An 18,814-nucleotide genomic window follows, 5' to 3' on the forward strand; every position below is an offset into this window, starting at 1 on the left:
CCCCTCAGTTATCAGCCTCCCATTTAGTCCAGCCCCATCCCTGGCCCCTTTCTTTAGCTAATTTTGGTAAAAATTGAAAAATATCTACTTTAAAAAATTATTTCAGTTAGAGCTGGTCAGAAATTATTAATCAAAATGCTTTTTCAAGGGAAAATTTTGTCTTTATCTTAAACATTTTTGCAGAATGTGTCTATTAAAAAATTTTGTGTTGCAAAACTGAAAACTTTTCAGTTTCTGGCTGCTGAAAACTGAAATTTTTTGTTTATTTTTAAGTTTTCAACAAAATGTTTTAAAAAAATATATTTTCCTCTAAATTTTTCCCAGAAAAAAACCCTCGCTGATATTCTGATGAGCAAAACTCACAGCCACGGGCAGTGGCTGAACCCTCCATTCAGGGGGGCTAGGCCGCCAGCCTCACCCCATCTGCCTGAGGCCCCAGCCACCCCGACCCCCACCAGCCACTCTGCACCAGCGGGCCTGACCCTTGAGCTGCTCTGGCCTGCAACAGCAGGCCTGACCCCCAAGCTGGCCTGAGCTGCCCTGGCTGTCCCAAGACACCCCAGCCATGCTGGCCCCAGCTGCCCCAGCCGTGCTGGCCTGAGCCGCACCATGTCTAAGTCCACCAGAGACCACACTGCAGTGATCCCATCCCAGCTACTAGACCCCAGTCTTCTGGCTGTCCAATTAAGGCACTAGCTGTGTCTCTGTGAGATTGTGCACACATCTTCGCTTGCTCCCAGGCGGTAATGGTTCACATCAGCTTAGGCCACGTCTACACTGGCAAGTTAAAACTCTCTAACTTGCTGGCTCAGGGGTGTGAAAAATCACACACACACCCCCCGAGCCCATCAAGTTTGAGCACTTTAAAGTGCTAGCGTGGACAGGCTCCGAGCACGGGGAGCCGCACTCCCAGCGCTCGGAGCTATTCCCCTCATGGAGGGGGGTTACCAGGAGCGACCACGCTTGCACACCAAGGCGCTGCCGTAGGAGCGTTCCCACAGCAGCGCTTTCACTTCTGTAGTGTAGACTTAGTTTTAGGCTTTACCGGTGGAAGGGGCAGATTTTTGGATTCCATTTATCTTTTTAAATGAAAAGCTTGTAAATAGAATTACCACAGCTGCTCAGGAAAGGGAATTTCTATTCTGGGGGAAACTGTGATATTTCAAAAAAATGTTCTGAATTGGAATGAAAAGCTGAAATGATGAAATTTCTTAAAATATGAAAATTTCAAAATTTTTATTTTCAGGAACATTGAAATGTATTATTTCAACGGTGTCATTTTGATTCATTTTATTTTGACTTTTACATTCTATTAAACATTTAATAGCATATATACATTTTATTAAGTATCATACGTGTGATACTAAATTCAATATTTAATATAAAAGTCAAAACAAAGTGAATCAAAGCAACGTTATCAAAACAAATCATTATGACATTTTCTAAATGAGATGTTTCATTTTGGACAAAACTGCATGGAAACTCTTCTGTCTAAAATTTTCACCCAGCTCTAAAAAAAAAATCACACGGGGAAATGAAATGGTTACCGCTACTATCCGGGATTTTCCCCTCTTTCTGCTCCTCTGTCTCTGCTTCTCCAGTGGCTCGGTCTGTAGCTCCAACCTTGCGTTCCTTGGAAAAGGAAGGTCATCAAAGCATGAATGGGGTGATTCTTCAAACGTAGCAGAGGCTTGATTTAGGCCAAATGCAGCCCTTTGACAGGCATGAGGGTACCTGCATGAACAACTCCTCTGCTAACCGACGGCAGAAACAGGTTAACTGAGCAGGTTAAGAGCTGCTGGGTTATTGTGGCTAACATTTTCAAAAACAGGAGGCTAATGTTAGGCTCCTACTTCCATATTTAGGCAATTAAAAAAGTGGACTCATTTTCAGATGTGCTGAGCTGGAAAATGGGAGGGGTTTTCACAGGAAAAAACAGCTATTTGTCAAAACCCTGCTAAGCCCCAAAACATTCTCAGCCCAACACCTCCAAAAACACAAACAATTTTGGCCAAAATCTGTAAGAATTTTGGCCCCAAATTGCCAAAAAACTAAAAAAAATTGGTCAATAACTATTAAAAACTAAATAATTTTTGACCCAAATGGCCAAAAATCAAAAGATTTTGATGAAAGTGGACACTTTTCTGGAAAGTTTGGTTTAGTTAAAAATCCACATTTTTCAACAAAAAGAAAAAAAGTTTGGAAAGATTTCCAACAGCATAAGCCAGCAGATCCCGCTTACTACACTGGGAGCTGCTGGGTGCCCAATGCTTCTGAAAAGTAGACCATTTAGGGCCTGATCCAAAGGTCATGGAAGTCAGTGGAAAGACTCCCCACGATTTCACTAAGACTTTGGATCAGGCCTTTATGAGGTGTCTAAATATTAGAGATGGTTAGAAAATTGAAATTGTTTCTAGTGAGGACAGCCTAGAAATTTCAAAATTTCCCATGGGAAAAAAATTAATTTGTTCCAGGAAAATCAACAGTTTTCAGTTTGACTTTTTTAAAACAAAACATGGAGCAGCTGCCCACCTACAATGGACTCCTTAGGCTGCTGTTGATGCTTTGAGGGGCACCCAGCCCCAGGAATCCCCCACAGTCAGGAACTGCCCAGAAAGTCCCCCGTGCAGAGTGACAAGCCTAGAAGACCTGAGAGCAGCTTCCAGGGCTGCCACACTCCACGGAACCCATAGATCCTGAAATGCCAGGCCCCTGAACACCCCGCCAGGTCAGCTGGTAGGAAACCAGGCCTGTGTTTTGGTGAAAGTCCATTGAAACTGAAATGTTTCCGCAAGGAATTTCAGTTTCAATAAATCAGCATTTTCATACAAAAAAAAAATCACTGGAAAATTTCTGAGCAGCCATAAAACTAAGCTCAGTTCCCACTGATCCTAAGGAAATGAACGCCCCACCTCAATGGCTGCTTCCGCAGAATCGGCTGGTGGCTGGAGTCCAGGTCCTGGATCCTGTTCAGCGGCAGGGGCGTCTTCTGACAGTCCTGAACTCAGAGGGTTTGGTTCATTTGTATCTAGCTCTAAAGATTTAGCTCCTGGTACTAAAAAAGTCAAAAACAGAAAAACAGCATCTGATCACTGAGTGTGAGGGCAAATCCCCAGTGTTCATTTAAATGACCATCTTAGAGTCTCCAGCACAGGAAAAGTCTTTCCCCTGTTTTACCCCACTGATGAGTAAAATGGGGAAATATACAGCTGTCAGTATATTAACTCTTCACAGTGTGGCCAGTGTCTTTGTATGTATCTGTGCAGCACCCAGCACAACGGGACCCAAATCTCAATCACTGTTTGTTGGTGCAGCCTGCCAGGGCCCCGATCTCGGTGGACGTGAACCTGTGCAGCACCCAGCAAGACGGGGCCGTGATCTCAGTCACTGTGTGTCTGTGTAGCACCGGCACAGTGGGGCCCCTATATCACTTAATGTGTGTAGCAGATGTTCTGGAAGATGTTCAAACATGTAGGAATCTTTTTGCAGTGGTTTCTTTTAACATTTTCTAACTATTTTTAATGAGGTTTTGGAAAATATGATATGAACAGCTCTTGGTATAAAGCATCGACAACACAGCAAGTCCAAAAGAAAGAAATAAGATCACAACACACTTGGGGGCTCAGCTTTGCATCAGAGTCTTAACTTGATAATTCTATCAAATCGAACTGCTCTAAAAAAAACAGTGAATATGTTAATATTAAAATTGGACAGCTAAAGAAATATCCCCCCAACCCCGCACTGTGGCATGCATTCCATCAGCCAGTGACAGCAATCCTGCTACAAAACAACTTTCCCTACTGTATGCTACAGATAACCAATCTGCAGGGCTAACTGTCCACGCCTTGCAAAGTAAGGAAGATCAGCATTGTGCACTTGCTTTCCCTGGTGGTAGCATTGGCACAAGTGTGAATGAAAACACAAGGCACAAGTATAACCCGCTGCTGAGTGGACTACAAGTCCCCCTTTCATGTGCCAATCCACAGGGAGTGCGAGTTGCCACAGCCCACAGTTGCAACGAGAGAGCTGTCTTTTTAGCTCAAACTGTAGCAGCTTGTGCTGTTAGTGCTGGAGGTCCCTGGTTCAATCCCCAGAGTATCATCCCAGAAAGTGGCCATCACACAAGAATAAAAAACTGGCTGGCTTAAGGATTTGCCTATACGACGGGGACTATAGCAGGATAGTGACGGTGCTGTTGGGATGCTGGCATAACCCCATAGTATACAGGCAGCCTGCAGAGACAGAAGGGGTTTTCCCATGCCTGTAGATAAACCACCTCTCTGAGCAATGGTAGCTCAGCAGAAGCATTCTTCCATCATCCTAGCTGCATCTACACCAGGGATTAGGTTGGCCTAGCTACGGTGCTCAGAAGTATAAACCAGACAGCTATGCATGTCATGTCCCTTTTTAGTGCCTTAACCACTTAAGGGGAGGTTTTCATAGGTGCAAATTGCAGGTAGGCACCTAACATCCATGTCTTTGAAAATCTAGCTGACAGAGGATAAAAGTCTACTGTTGTTTCCAGCTAACAGAGTTGCTCCTTCAGCTTAATGGTACAAGCCTGCGCTGTGGAGGTGAAGATCTTTGGATTTCTCTCTACACCGGAAAATCAAATCCTGTGAATCTATTTGTAAAAGACTTAAGATTAGAATGGATCAAAAAAAATTAGGTGGAAATGTTTCATCAAAAATGAAATTTTTCACAAGAAAATGAAAATTTTCAATTTTCTTGCAGAAAATGTCACAATATTTTTTTTTCATTTTGAATTGACAGTTTATTTAATTTCAGCATCAAAATGGTATGTTATTTGAGATTTTGGAAACTGAAAAAAATTGATTTGGGGATCTTCTGGCGTTTTCCCTCCCTTTTACTTTCACAGGAAGCGGAAAGTTTTAAGAGTGAGAGGCAGTGTGTGGAGAAGGAATCCACTTCTTTTATTTTCTTTTCTTTTCTTTTCTTTTCTTTTCTTTTCTTTCCAGCTTGGGAAATAACTGAAAAGCATGAGAAATGTTTTTGGAGGGGAAGACTTTTCACACTTCTTTTAAACTGAAAAGGAGTGAATTTTTTTTTAAAGAGAGAAAATAATGAGATTTTACAACATAACAAGGCTGGGGGGGGGGTCTTTTTATTCAATACGTATTTGGACTTTCCCAGGTTTCCTGGTGGAAGAACTCCCCATTCTATAAATCAAATGAGTGGCTGACAAGGAATGTTCAACCCACCAGTAACACATGTAACGCTTTACGTTACCTTCTGTCAGACGCTGCGACCCATTTGTGCCCTTCAGAGGCTGCTGACATTCCGGACAGAGTGTTCCTCCTTCCAGACATTTGCCGTCGCATTCTGCACATTTCATTTTTATGGCTTATCCTAGAAAGTTAACCAAAGAGCTGTATCAGCAGGGATTCATGAGACAGACACCTAAAGATCATGAGATTGGCTTTAAAAATCATGAGGCTTTTAAAAAATAATATGTCAGGGTCTTTTTTCCTTTGCCTCCTGGTTTTTGAGCCTTTTGGGGATCATGTTTTGTAGTTTTTCTCCCCAGTGACGAGAGATAGAATCTGGCTTTGTTTTGAAAGGAAAGCTTAGAGTCTTACATAACTACCTGACTCCAGGAGCTGAGGATTTTAAAAAAGCACCAAATATCACAAAACAATAAAATTATGAGAGCAGCCAACATGGTATCAGTTACAAACCTAAAAACCTAGTGCCTCCCCCTTACTTTTCAGGTAAGAGAAGTAGAGTGATGTAGGTAGGGGGTTTTTTAACATTGTAATTAATTCTGAATCTCTGATTTCATCGGCCTTAATCCTCTCAACAATTGATCCCAGCTTTTCATTTTAAGATTTGAATTTCAAGGCATAAGCTATCCAGGAAGAAGCTGTTCATGTGAAGATCCCTGGAAGTGACAGAGCTGTGTCAAAAGTATCATATGTGAAAACAAACCTAACAAATTCAGCTCAGCTTGCACGATTAAGGGCATAAAATGAAGAAGTAAAACCAAAAATGCATTCTCTCTCTCCCTTCTCTTTCATCCTTCTACCAACACAACAGCTTTAGCAAAAAATGATATTTGTCAAATATAATCAGCAGCATCAAGACAAATGGAATTGGGTGACACTGATAAATCATGTGCAGTAGACAAGCAAGTAATAATTTCCACTAAACGCAAAACTGTTCTCCCCGTGAAAAAGACAGTGGAAGATGGGCTATAAGGTGGGACTATCAGCTGCTAATATTTTACTTTCTTTTTCATGCAGTTAATACTCCTAATGCATTATGCACAATGGACATAGGCCCTGGTCTGGCAATACACACAATTACACAATTTTCAAGCTCAACATTGCATTGAATTTGTCGACATTATTAACCCCTAGCAGATGGGAACAGAGATGTTATTCTCCTTTCCCCACCCCAACCCCTCTTTTCCCTCCCCTCCTGTTCCTTTATCTTTCTGGTCTCCTGCCTTGCTTTTTTTTTAAAAAAACCTTTACTTGTTCGCACTCTTTTCTATGTGGTTTTGTACCTAACACTGATTGGATCACTGAGTAGCAGGAGTAAACTTATAGTCAGCTAAAGGAAATCATATAATTTCATATACCACCCACTATCTGTGTCAGTGCAGCACCTAGCACCATGGGGCCCCATCCTTGGTTGGCATTTCTGATTAGTATACCTAGCAAGTCTATCTGTGACACAGAACAGGTGGTGCTGACATATAATGTATCTGTATATGTTTATCATTCGGTTTGGCAGAATTTTTTGTATATAATTCTGACAGATAATACTGATGTTTATTTTTACACATTTATTCTTTTTATTTATTTAAGTTTGCACTGAAAATGCATGTGCAAAATTATGTTTTTAAGCAATTTTTAAAGATTTTTATCTATTTAAGTTTTCACATTTGTGGGAAGTGGTCAGGGATCAGCAAAGTGGGGGTCAGACAATAATTATTTAATGACGCAGATGTTGTTATTCAAAAAGTTAAAGCTTTATCACCATTTAAACACAAATTGTCAGTCTCACATATCAAAATATACCAGGTAAATAGCCTTAAATCAAACTCCTGGGCCCCAGTCCAGCGCTCTATCCTCATTTTGCACTGGTGTTAATGATGGCACAAGGCGAAGGGCAGGGAGGTTCGCCCCAAACTGCACACAACACATCACAGCGATGTGATATTAGTACAGCTATTAGATCTGATTCTGCTCTCAGTAACCTCGGGATAAATCCTGAGTCATCCACGGACTGCAGGGGGATTGGAGCCAGATTCTGATCTCTGATCCCTGGAGTCAAACTGGAGTCAGCCACGGACTGCCATGGGGTCAGGGTAAATTGTGATCTCAGTGACACCAGTATTATAAATCTAGGGTGACTCTGGAGAAGTTAATGTCATTATCCCAGTTTTTAAAGGATGTAAATAAGGAGGCACATCTATGTTAAAGGCATATATCAGAATTTATACCATAATCCCTGTGAATCAGAATTTATAAGAGAACTTTCTATAAATGGTCAATCATCCATTTTAGTCAACAATGCCATCTCACCAAGAGCAGGAAATGTCATTCTAATTTCAACGTAATACGGCTCATATAGAGGAAAGATCCGTCTATTTGTTTGCCCTTAATTTAAAGGTTTGTTATAAATTTCAGAAGCACAGGGAAATCCTGCGGTCTCTCCTCAGGCATCAGTCCCATCACAAACCAACTGAGGAAATCATGCAGGATTTAGCAGTTTAAAAAGTCTTAACACGCATTTACCCTACCTTGTAGCAGACTCCCTGGCCATAAAGATGCCTGCTGGTGCATGTTATCTTCACCAGGAAATACATCTGTTTCATGTCTGCCTATATGTACTGTATTTGAATTGGCTTCCCAAAACACGTGATTTCTTTGTTCTCTTTCTATTTCTTGTAAGAGCTATGTAACTATTCATTTTGAAAGTGAAAGTAATTCAGTAACATTTGTAGTCTGCAACAGCAATAGGCCCATATGCAGGGTTTTCAGTTACTTCTGCCTTCAAGATGAAACTGTAGCTCAGGCTGCTGAAGTCAGTTTGGTTACAGTGTAACCAATAAAACTGGAAATCCTAAGAAACAGGGTAGTCAGTGTCACCAACCGTTCAAAAAAGTGTCCTTTAGATCTTGTGGCACCTTAGAGACTAACCAATTTATTTGAGCATAAGCTTTCGTGAGCTACAGCTCACTTCATCGGATGCATTGGATGCTCACGAAAGCTTAAGCTGCCACAAGTACTCCTTTTCTTTTTGCGAATACAGACTAACACGGCTGCTACTCTGAAACCTGTCCTTTAGATCTGTTACTGTCCAGCCTTAGCGAAGCAGGGTGGAATTTCATCTCACTTCCTGACTACATTTGTGAAAAAATGTTTGCACAGAAAGATTTTTCCACTGAAAAAAAGCAGATTCAGGACCACCGAAAATTTTGCAGATTTGTGTTGAATTGTTTCAGTTGGTAAAAAAAAAAAAAAGAAAAACGAAAATGATTTGTTTCAATATGTTCAAAATGAAATGGTTCCACTTTTTTTATATAAAGCAGCTTTTTGTTATAAAACTTAATGACATTTTATTTTTAGAAAGATAAAAATGTTTATAAAAACTCAGAGCTGAAATGAAACATTTGGGTTTAGGTTAAACAAAGTTTCATTCAATGCAAACGGAATTATTTATTTTACTTTTTGGTTTACTGAAAATTTTGTGGTTTTTTTTTTTATTTCAAGTTGACCTGAAGGTGTGTGTTGGGGATGGCCAGCAAACCAAAAATTAAATATTCACCCAGCTCTATTCCAGCCTCTCTTACCAGGGGCTGTTACTGAGCTTTGTGTCACTTTCCTACCGGTTTCATATCAGACCTACTATAGTATTAAACTAAATCAATGTACGGTGGCCAGGCAACTCTTTCCCCATGTCAGCCTCAGCGTTTCTCCTTCTGGCAGCAGGGAGGTACTGGAGTACAGCAGGGAGTAAATCCAACCTACTCCAGAGCTTTTTAATTCTTAACTTTGGTATATTTACGATGTTTACGAGGCAAGCCTCAGGGTAGACCCATGTCAGTTTTTTTACACCCCTAAGCGAGAAAGTTTCAGCACTGTAAAGTGGAGACAAGGCCTAATAATTTTATTAAGATGATGTTGAAGTAAAAAGAAAATGGTACAGAGTTTAAGCATAGAAGTTTCTGGTTATCAGGGAATAAGGTACAGATTATCAAGAGGTGCAAAATTCGGTTTAGGAACGGGTGGTGTAAGGAATACATAATCTGAAATCTCTCCGATTGGGGGTAAAAGTCTAACAGGTCAAAGTACAGACATTGAGATATGGGGGTATGTTGTTCATATAATGGCTATGTTCAGGTGTGGAGTATAATGAGTGGATACGATGATGAGGATGGATTTACCCTCATTTGGTGGGATTTAATGTTCAGTGAGTTTATGGTTCCAGTTCATATGGTCCAATGGAAAAAGTCTCTCAGTCCCTTTCCCATAGTGGATGCACAAGGTCGTACCGGCTCACACCTCCTGGTACTGTCAGTGGCCGGTGATGTGTTCGATGTAGTTGTCCCTGGACCATCGGATGGTGTCTGAGACCATGAGGCGTCGCATGAGCCGTGCGTAGCGTCGACCGATCCCACAGGTCCGCAGCACACACTTGTTGCGGGGTCCCAAGCGCCCAGGGCTCCGACGATCAGGGCATCCAGCTGCACCTCGTAGCCCTTCGCTCTCAGGGTGTCAGCCAGAGGGGTGTATTTTTCCAGCTTATGAGCTCAGGCTTTGCGGAAAGCCGGGGTCCTGTTCTCAGAGGAGACCATGACATCGACGAGGATGATCTTTTTCTGGGCCTTGTCGGTGACAACCACGTCGGGTCGCAGCGGGCTGTCGGTACCGGGGATGGCGCAGTTCACGGCGATCTCCCCCAGGCGCGGTGCAATGGCTTTCACCAGGCGGTTCTGGATGGCGGTGTGGCGCAGCTGCCAGGCTCTGGAGTGGGGCTTGCCGCTGCACAGGATGTGGGGCAGGATCTCGTTGGAGGAGCCGCACTTCCTGCAACGCTCGTCTCGGTTCCCGTGGCAGACGGCTCCGTTGAGCGGGACGCAGTTGAGCCGGGCACGGTGGATGAACCGCCAGTCAGCCAAATGGGTGAAGCGGCCCCTGGCGAGGAAGTGGTTGCTGGCGTCCCACTTGCTGGTCAGTTCGAAGGCTTTACCCTGGTCCGGTTTACACTTCAGAGTTTTCATGTACAGTGAGTGGATGGCCGCCTTCAGGGTCCTCTCCAGCATTCCCCTGGCGCTCGGTGTGACGATGGTGTTGTCGTCGGACCTGATCTGCGGCACCAGGACTCCCAGCTCCTGGCGCTCCTCGCACCACTCCCAGCGGCAGCCGATGCGCTTCCCCAGGCAGCCCGTGGCATTGCGAGTGCGGGACCACAGTCCCCTCCGAATTCGCCATCCAGGGAACCGCCCAGGAAGCTGGCGGTGTCTTGGTTGGAGGGGGCTCTGCCGATCCGCTTCTTTGTTGTGTCATGAAGGGCGTTTGCCGCGATGTTCCTTACCATGGCGTCGGGACACGTCAGCAGGCGGAAGGCGGAGGTGATCACCACGATGTCACACAGGTCACCCATACAGGGGATACTGGCACCGCCATGCCTGTGGGCGATGTAGACCAGCTCGTTGCTGGCTCTCTGGGTAAGGAACAGCCACTTCTTCACCTGCTGCTGGACGATCTTGTCTGCCTTGTTAAGGGGTATCTTTGCCACGGCGGATCCCCTTAGGACGAACAAGATATGGGGGATCAGGAAGGTGTTCAGGGCGTTTATCTTCTGCCACGGTGCTAGCAGGGAAGCATCAATCTTGGCGGCATCCTGCAAGACCTCCTGGATGGTGTCTGCCGGACACGGAAACCTGTTGGCGTGCCAAGGTGCTAGTACACCTGCCCCTCTGCCAGGGGGATGATGGGCTCGCCCTGGATCCGGAACCCTGTCGCCTGCATCGAGTCCCTTTTGCTGCCGTCGATGTGGAGGGTTGCGCACTTCTTTGCATTGAAGCGGAGCTCCATCTAGTCGGCAGCTCGACTGGTGGCATCTAGCATACGTTGGAGGGTTCTCTGGGTTGTCCGCGGTCAGGACCAGGTCATCCGCGTAAGCCAGGACGCTCACCCTCTCACCGTGGAGGTTGAAGCCATCTGTGCCATTGGAGATCGCTCACAGCAATGGCTCCATGGCAAGGTTAAAGATGATGGGGCTGAGAGGACAGCCCTGTTTAACTCTGCTCCGGATCGGGATCTCGGCGGTCTCCCCTTCGACCAAGCGAATGGTGGTGCTGCCTCCCTCGTACACCTCTCGGATCACACAAAGGAAGTTCTCTGGCATCCCGAACTCCTGGAGCGTGGCAAAGATGTGGTGGTGGGGCATGGACCCAAAGGCGTTAGCCAGGTCGAACCACACTACCATGCACTGCCTCCGCGCCCTTCTGGCCGTTTCGATGGTGGTTTGGAGGACAAAGTTATGTTCATAGCAGCTCTCGCAGGACATGAAGCCTTTCTGGATGGAGCTGATGGCTCCCCCACTCACCGACCACTCACACCGATCCTCGACACCAGGCAGCTGGCATAGAGCTTGTACATCGTGGAGCAGAGGGAGATGGGCCTCCAGTTGCTGGGGTCATCCCGCTCTCCCTTCCTGTACACCAGGACTGTCATGGCCTTCTTCCAGGAGCTGGGAGTCCGGCAGAATCGCTTGCACTGGTTGAGGGTGTGGCGAGGACCAGGCAGCCGGGATCTCGCTTTTTCAGGAGGCTGTAGGGGATGCTGTCTTTCCCAGGAGCTGTGTTTTTTGTTTTTGAGAGTCTGGCCATTGCTTCCTTGGGCACATAGTCAGTTTTCACCTGCTTCGTCGACACGGGGCAGGGGGCGGAGACACTCTGGGCGCTGCGCGTCATTCCGGGCTATGCGGTCGAATACATCCTTGACGTAGCTGTAGAGACGCTCAGATGGGATCGTGCAGTAGGGCGAGGGCCCGTCAAGGATCTCCCTCATGGCCTTGGAGCGGTTTGCCCAGCTTTTGGATCCTTGAAGCCGCTGCTGGATCGTAGCGGTGGCTGGCATCTCTACTTCTGGCTCCCCTGGTGGTGGTGTTGTGGTAAGGAGCAGGCTTTCTGTGGGCAGGCGGGGCATTCTCCTGGTTCGAACTTCTCCTGGGAGCAGTTTCCGCAGACAGTTCTTGGGTGAGTCTGTCTACGAGGAGGTCGAAGTCGTCAAAGGAAGCTGCCGCTTGTAGCTCCTCGGTCCAGGCAGTCTGCCACAGAGTGGCAGCCCTCACCATCGGCTGCTGGCCCTCATGGTCCTTGACCTCGTCTGGTGCAGGCTCAAAGCCTGCGGGGTCGGCCTGCCGTCTATCTTGTGGGTCAGGATTCCCTTCGGTTGGGCGCTGGGGCGGGACCTCTGGCGGGATGCTGGCGTTGCTAGTGGTCGAAGAGACACAGTCTGGCTCAGGGGTTGCTGGGACACCGCTGATCCTTCTAGGAGTGGCTGCTGTCTGGGCGGTTGCTGCTGGAGAGTGAGATCTCCCGTAGGCAGTGTCCCGCAGAATGGACTCGGGGGCCGTGCTGGGCCGTCTGGCGATGAAGGCCCGGTGCTTTGCTGTGGCTGCGGGGCTGGTTCCTCCAGCAACGTCTGGAGTTTGTAGGATGATCTGGGGCTTGGCTCTGGCTCCTCTGGCTGCTGGAGCTCGTAGGGTGGTCTGAGGTGTGGCTCTGGCTCCTCCGGCGGTTGGAGTTTGCAGGGCGGTCCAAGGGTGGCGCTGGTTCTTCCGGCGACAGGATCTCGAGCAGCTATGCGCTGTGGGGCGCTGATCCTTCTGGGGATGGGGACGTGCTGGGCAGGGGGCAAGGTAGCACTGAGTCGTCTCAGTATGGAGATTTGCTTGGCGACATGAGAGGGTGAGACGGGCCTCCTGCTGGCGAGGACCTGGGTGGTGTTCCCTGAGGCAGCAGGTACCTTCTCGATCACAGCATCCCGTTGCGCTGGCTTGGCGAAGGGGGCAGGCTTCTTGACAGCAGCTTGCAAGGTCACTTTTCTTGGTTGAGACTCAGGAGCAGCGGGCCGGCGCGCAGCAGGAGGGCTGGGAGCCGGGGCAGGAGACTGTGTTGTTCCCTTGAGGCGTTTCCTGCAGGCGACTTGGTGCGTCTTGCGTTGCTTCTGCGTCTCGAAGGGCAGGCTGCAGAGGGCATAGCTGAAGGCGACCCACTTGCTGTGGCATCTCTTCAGGTGCCTGGTGACGCCACCGAGGAGGTGGAAGCTTCGGGGCGGAGAGCAGATGGGGCAGATGAGCACGTCTGCAGCGAGGAGGTACTGCGGGTAGACGGTGTCCTCGTTGCCTTGCAGCAGGGGGGTTCCAGCAGCATCAGCCGTATCGCTGGCCGGTTTATCCTGGTGTGGGCGGGTGGGGTCGAGAGGTCCGGCTGGGCGGGCATCCGGCAAGGTCCTGGGGTCCCTCTGGGTGGTTTCTGAGGCTGGGCAGGCATCCGGCGAGGCGCTGGTGACCCTCTGGGTGGTCTCTGGAGAGATGCTGGCCCCGTCTATGGAGATTCCGCTCTTGATGGTGTGTAGAGCAGCGAGAGCACCACCAGCGTCAGGGACGTGGGCAGCTGCAGGGGTGGGAGGTGCTGGCTTTTTGTCGCCAGCCCCTCCCCTGTCAACTCAGTGTTTACTGAGAGAGGAGAACAGCTCTTTGCAGAGGACCTTTCTCTCTACTTCCCCAAACCTTGCAGCCGTCACTTCGCATCCCTCTTCCTCCTTCTCTCGTTGGAAGAGGGGGGTTTTAGCGGTCACCAGGGCCCCTTAATTGGACTTAGGAGTCTCTGATTAGCCCGAGGTAACCTCTTTTCAGTTCATAGGGAAAAGGGCCTTCACCATTCTAGGACTGGTAGACCTCCCTTCACCAGCTCTGAATCTGTCACCTATCTGCACCTCCTCCCCCCACAATACTATGAGGTTGGGCTCTGTGAGAAACAGTTTATCCTCCCAGCATTGCTGGGCCTGACTCCTGCCCTGTGCAGCACTTTGCAGTAAAAGGGTTGTAGCAACAGGAACTATCTTGTTACTCTTGCATTTTTTTTCTTTGTTCTGGTGCATCCACTTAAGGGGCATATGGGCAATAACAAGGGTAAACCTCTGTCCGAGCAGATAATACCAGGGGGTTTCCATGGCCCATTTTACCACAAGGCACTCCTTCTCCACTACGGTGTACCTTTCTTCTCTGGGTAGGTGTTTTCTGAGGTACAAGATGGGGTGTTCTTCCTCTCCTTCCAGTTGAGAAAGTATGGCTCCCCACCCTACTTCAGAGGTATCCATTTATAGGCTGAACTCCTTCTCAACATTTGGAGCTTCTAGCGCTGGGTTTACTGCAGATGGCTGTCAGATGTGCAAACCCTTATTCTGCTGCACCAGTCCATTTTACCATGCCTGGGCCTCTGGTCTTTATCAGATCTGTCAAAGGGTATGCCCTGGTGCCGAAGTGGGGAATAAAGTGCTCTAATATCCCACTATCCCCAGAAGTATTCTGACCAGTTTCTTCCTGAGCAGTTGAGGCCAACTTTGTATTACCTCTAACTTGTTCAGCTGGGGTTTCACTATGCCCCTCCCTATGATGTACCTGAGGTATTTGGCTTCTACTAGCCCAGCGGTTCTCACACTGTGAATTGGGAACCCAAAGTGGGTCACAACCCCATTTCATTGGGGTCACCAGGGTTGGCATTAGACTTGCTGGGGCCCGGGACTCAAGCCGAAGCCTGAGCCCCACCGCCTGGAGCCAGAGCCCAAGCCCCATTGCTCAGGGCCAAAGCTGAAGCCTTAGGACTTCAGCCCTGGGTGGCAGGACTCAGGTTACAGGCCCCCTGCTGGGGCCAAAGCCCTTGGGCTTCGGGTTTGGCCTCCTCACCTGAAGTGGCAGAGTTCAGGCTTTGGCCCCGCCTTTGGGGGCAGCAGGGCTCAGGCTTAGATCCCCCCTGCTGGGGTTGTGTAGTAATTGTTGTTGTCAGAAGCGTATCGCGGTGCAATTAAGTTTGAGAAATTGGCCATGCTTATGTACTTATGTCCTCTTGAGCTGCGGTCACTCCTCTGACTGCGCTGTAGATGTCCCCTAAGTGAATTAGGAGCCTACACTAGAAATTTTTGCTGGTATAATAATGTTGATTGAAGGTGATTTTTGCGACATTTCTGTGCTAGAAAATTCCATACTGTGGATGCAGTTATAGTGACGTAAACTTTAACTGTTATAGCTTATTTCACTTGGGGAACTAAGTGGGTGGGTGAGATTCTGTGGCCGGCATTGTGCAGGAGGTCAGACTCGATGATCATAATGGTCCCTTCTGACCTTAATATCTATGAATCTATGAAACTGGCATAAGCTATACCAGCAAAAGTATTCTGCCACTGTAAACTGCATCTGCATTAAGCGGGTTTTAGACTGGCAAACCTTTTAAGTTCAGCAGGGTTGTTGTTATCTGTGCTGTAAACCCTCTGTTTACTGGTGTAATGTTACACTTTGGGTGTGGTCTGCAGTTTCCTGTCAAGTTATTGCTGGTGACTACCAGGGCAACTGCCTCCACCAAAAACCCTCCCAAAAGGTAAGCTCTTATTAAACACACATAAGAATGACGCTAAAGCGTTTGAAATGTAAAGCAGTGAGTAAGGCTTTCGTTGTAATAATATCCCTTACCCCCTTTCTCTTACAGAAGGGTTTTCTCTTGGGGGAACCCTTACTTCACAGCATTTGATGGTATTAAAGGTATGGTCCTTTTGGGGAGAAAAGTGTCAGTTTCAATAATCTGGAGCGATGGTTGTCGCTGCTGGAGTCTAACCCTGTTCCCTTTCATACAAAACAAGACCAGCTTGTTCTGAGAGAAAGGTCAAAATGTAGAAAATGCAGTTTCCTGTCTCTGGTGCTCACACTTGTAGCCTTGCGGCTGGAAAAAAACAAGCCCAGCATTGTGCTCTGAGCCACTCTGATAGGAGAGATTCTGTTACCAGGCTCTTTAAGGCGTTGTGTTCAGCTTCTTATCTGGTCAGGCTCACCGCTTTGTGAAGTTTTTCTTGGTGACTCATCCAGATTCTTACTACACAGAAGGCAGAAAGGGAAGTGAAGAGAGGGTGCAAGGTGAAACACCCTCACAACTCAAGTGTTGGTCAGGATTTAGTGGGAGCCAGTGGAGGTGGCAATGTCATGTTCCTACTCTCTGGCCTGGTCTGGTCAGGGCACCTTTCAGGGTCAGGACAATGAAGGCCCAATGGTCTCAGGGTAGGTCCCACGGTGAGGGTGGAGATAGGGAAGTAGCCACAATGCTAAAGCTTGCTCCTTCCAGCCCACATCCAGAAAGGGGTGGCAGCCTCATCCCAGGAACACTATCCAATCAAAATGAATCTGGGACTGATTATAACTCTGAAACATTTCCTCCCATTTCTAGAACCTTTCATCTCACCACCCTGCCAACCCAAGCTGCCTTAGAGTCCAAGACCAGAAGGGACCATTTGTGACACTGGTCAGAGAACTTCCCCAGAATCGTTCCTAGAGATCACTTTTAGAAAAAACATCCAGTCCTGATTTGAAAATTGTCAGTGATGGAGAATTCACCACGATCCTTATAAATTGTTCTGTTGACTAATTATCCTCACTGTTAAAAATGTAAACCTCTTCTCATGGCTCCTTTCCCCGGAACAATCTGAGTTCATACCAGTCTTTCTCCATCTTCTGCTGGTTTTTATGAACAATATGATAACCTAGCTGGTCTTCTGTTACTCCTTTAATGTGGGTTTCTTGTGCCATGGGGTGGGGTGTGTGGTGGCTAATTGGGGTGAGTGCTTCTTGTGAGCAGACATCTGAGTTTTCTGAAGTACAACTGTTAGCGCTCTCTGAAAGTCATGAGAATCAGCCCTACTTAGGGAGATCAGGGAAGGGAGTAGTTGTGAAGGCAGCTGCGTTCTTTAACCCAGGGCACATTTTTCTGATCAATCAAGTAACAGAACCAGGCTCAGCTTGGTGGATTAGAAATTCACTTCACTCTGGAAATTCACTTTACTACCAACTCCCTAGTGTTAAAAAAACCTGAGATTAATCATGAGCTGTTTTAAACATAATAATGAATTTTGGTTTCTTTCTAATTGCCTGTTGGGTTTTAAAGCTTTCAGATGCCCTCAAACTTTTCACCATAGCCATGAGGGCTAGAAATTTATTTATAAAAAAAGAAAAAGCTAATAATAATATGTAGCTCTGCTAGAGCACATTTCATCAGTAGATCTCAAAGCACTTTACAAAGGAAGAAAGTATAATTATCCCCATTTTACAGATAGGGAAACTGAGGCACGGGGCAGGGAAGTGACTTGCCCAAGGTCACCCAGGAAGCCAATGGCAGAGTCTGGGCTAGAACCCAGTCCAGTGCTTTACCTCCATGACTCCCAGACTTGGGGTTTTAATAAAAACACCAGCTATTGTGAGATTTATGATCAAATTGCAATAGCTGGCAACTTCTCCCAAGTGAAAGATGAATGAAGCAAGTTTCATCCATTTGAAGAGAGTGGATACATTTTAAAACCTTACCTGTTCCTCTGATATGGGTGAGTGACTAAGAAAGAGCCCTGAATAAATCAACCAATTTGCAATTCTCCTTCCAATGTATAACATACAAAACAGATCCAAATCCAGTATGTAGGCATCGCTTAGTATTGACGCCCCTTTTCTGGCATTGTGCCCATCCGACACAGCTTCCTGCATAACCCAGGCCAGAGATTCTCATCCACTAATTTCTGCATCCAGTCCAACAGTTTCTGTTTGACCTATAGCATGTTTTAAAAAGACACCCAGTCTTGCTGACAGACTCCATATTTATTCAGAAAATCACTCTGTTCACAGCAAATGTTTCAATGGTTCATTCCCCTCCTGTTAACATCTTGAACCTTACTAGTCTGAATTTGTCTCGCATCTTCTCCCAGCCATTGTCTCGCCTTCTGCTTTTGTCTGCTGGATCTTAACAGAGCTGTCTATGTCAGCTATGATGAAATGACCTCTTAGTCTTCTCTTGGATAAACTAAATTGTGATTCTCGCAGTATTTGGCATTTTTCTTAAAGCACCCAGAGTTCTGTGATTCTGCTGGACAAATTTCTCAGCTTTCATTAAAGAAAAAAGAAAATTTTTACCCTTCATGGTTGCAAAGAAAAGCTTGAAAACCTGCATCCCAAAGATTCCATCACCAGCATGCAAATAAACACAATCCCAAAGTATTTTTTTTTTAAAAAAATTCATGATTTTAAGTCAATCTCGTGATTTTCTGCTGGCATGATTTGTTCAGCAAAACAGTCTGAACTTCCTGGAGAGCTGGAGAAATGACTATGTTAGATAGACCAGGGTCCTGGGCTTCCAAACTCCCTGATTCATTCTATGATTTAACAAATACAAAAGAAGTTCTTTGGCATAAGAAAGTGAAGGGAAAAAAGGCACAGTACTGTCCAAGTCCGCTTTATAATAAGCGGAATTGGGCTTGTTTCCCACTTTAATTTTTTGAAAGTTGCGGGTTGTGGTTTTCTGGTCTTGTTTTATCGGAGATCACTTATTTGGGCTTTTTTATTCCACCCCTGCTTCTGCCTTCAGAACTAGGTGCCTGGCCAGCCGCTGATGCTCTCCGGCCGCCCAGCGAAGGCAGCGCTGTCACCAGCAGCAGCGCAAAAGTAAGGGTGGCAATCCACCATGCCATGGCACCCTGACTTCCGCACTGCTGCCGGCAGCATGCCCGGCCAGCAGCCGGCGCTC

The 18,814-nt window shown here is 46.7% G+C and overlaps 3 protein-coding genes across 6 annotated transcripts in view; 2 read left to right on the forward strand and 1 right to left on the reverse strand.

Annotated features, from left to right (window-relative positions):
- Positions 1-18,814, reverse strand: part of LOC141988596 (E3 ubiquitin-protein ligase rnf213-alpha-like) — a 181,164-nt gene that overhangs the window by 159,482 nt on the left and 2,868 nt on the right. The window contains exons 2-4 of the mRNA XM_074954446.1: positions 5,251-5,370; positions 2,913-3,055; positions 1,548-1,632 (exon numbers count right to left, since the gene is read on the reverse strand). Of these exons, the coding sequence (XP_074810547.1) occupies positions 1,548-1,632; positions 2,913-3,055; positions 5,251-5,356 (334 nt within the window). The 5' untranslated portion in view covers positions 5,357-5,370. The remainder of the gene's footprint in view (positions 1-1,547; positions 1,633-2,912; positions 3,056-5,250; positions 5,371-18,814) is intronic.
- Positions 1-18,814, forward strand: part of LOC141988558 (uncharacterized) — a 53,959-nt gene that overhangs the window by 25,656 nt on the left and 9,489 nt on the right. The gene's annotated exons all lie outside the window — the stretch shown is intronic.
- TBRG1 (transforming growth factor beta regulator 1) overlaps positions 1-18,814 on the forward strand; it is a 39,029-nt gene that overhangs the window by 6,198 nt on the left and 14,017 nt on the right. The gene's annotated exons all lie outside the window — the stretch shown is intronic.

Source organism: Natator depressus, chromosome 6 (genome assembly GCF_965152275.1).
Source record: "Natator depressus isolate rNatDep1 chromosome 6, rNatDep2.hap1, whole genome shotgun sequence".
In the NCBI taxonomy this organism is placed as follows: Eukaryota; Metazoa; Chordata; order Testudines; family Cheloniidae; genus Natator; species Natator depressus.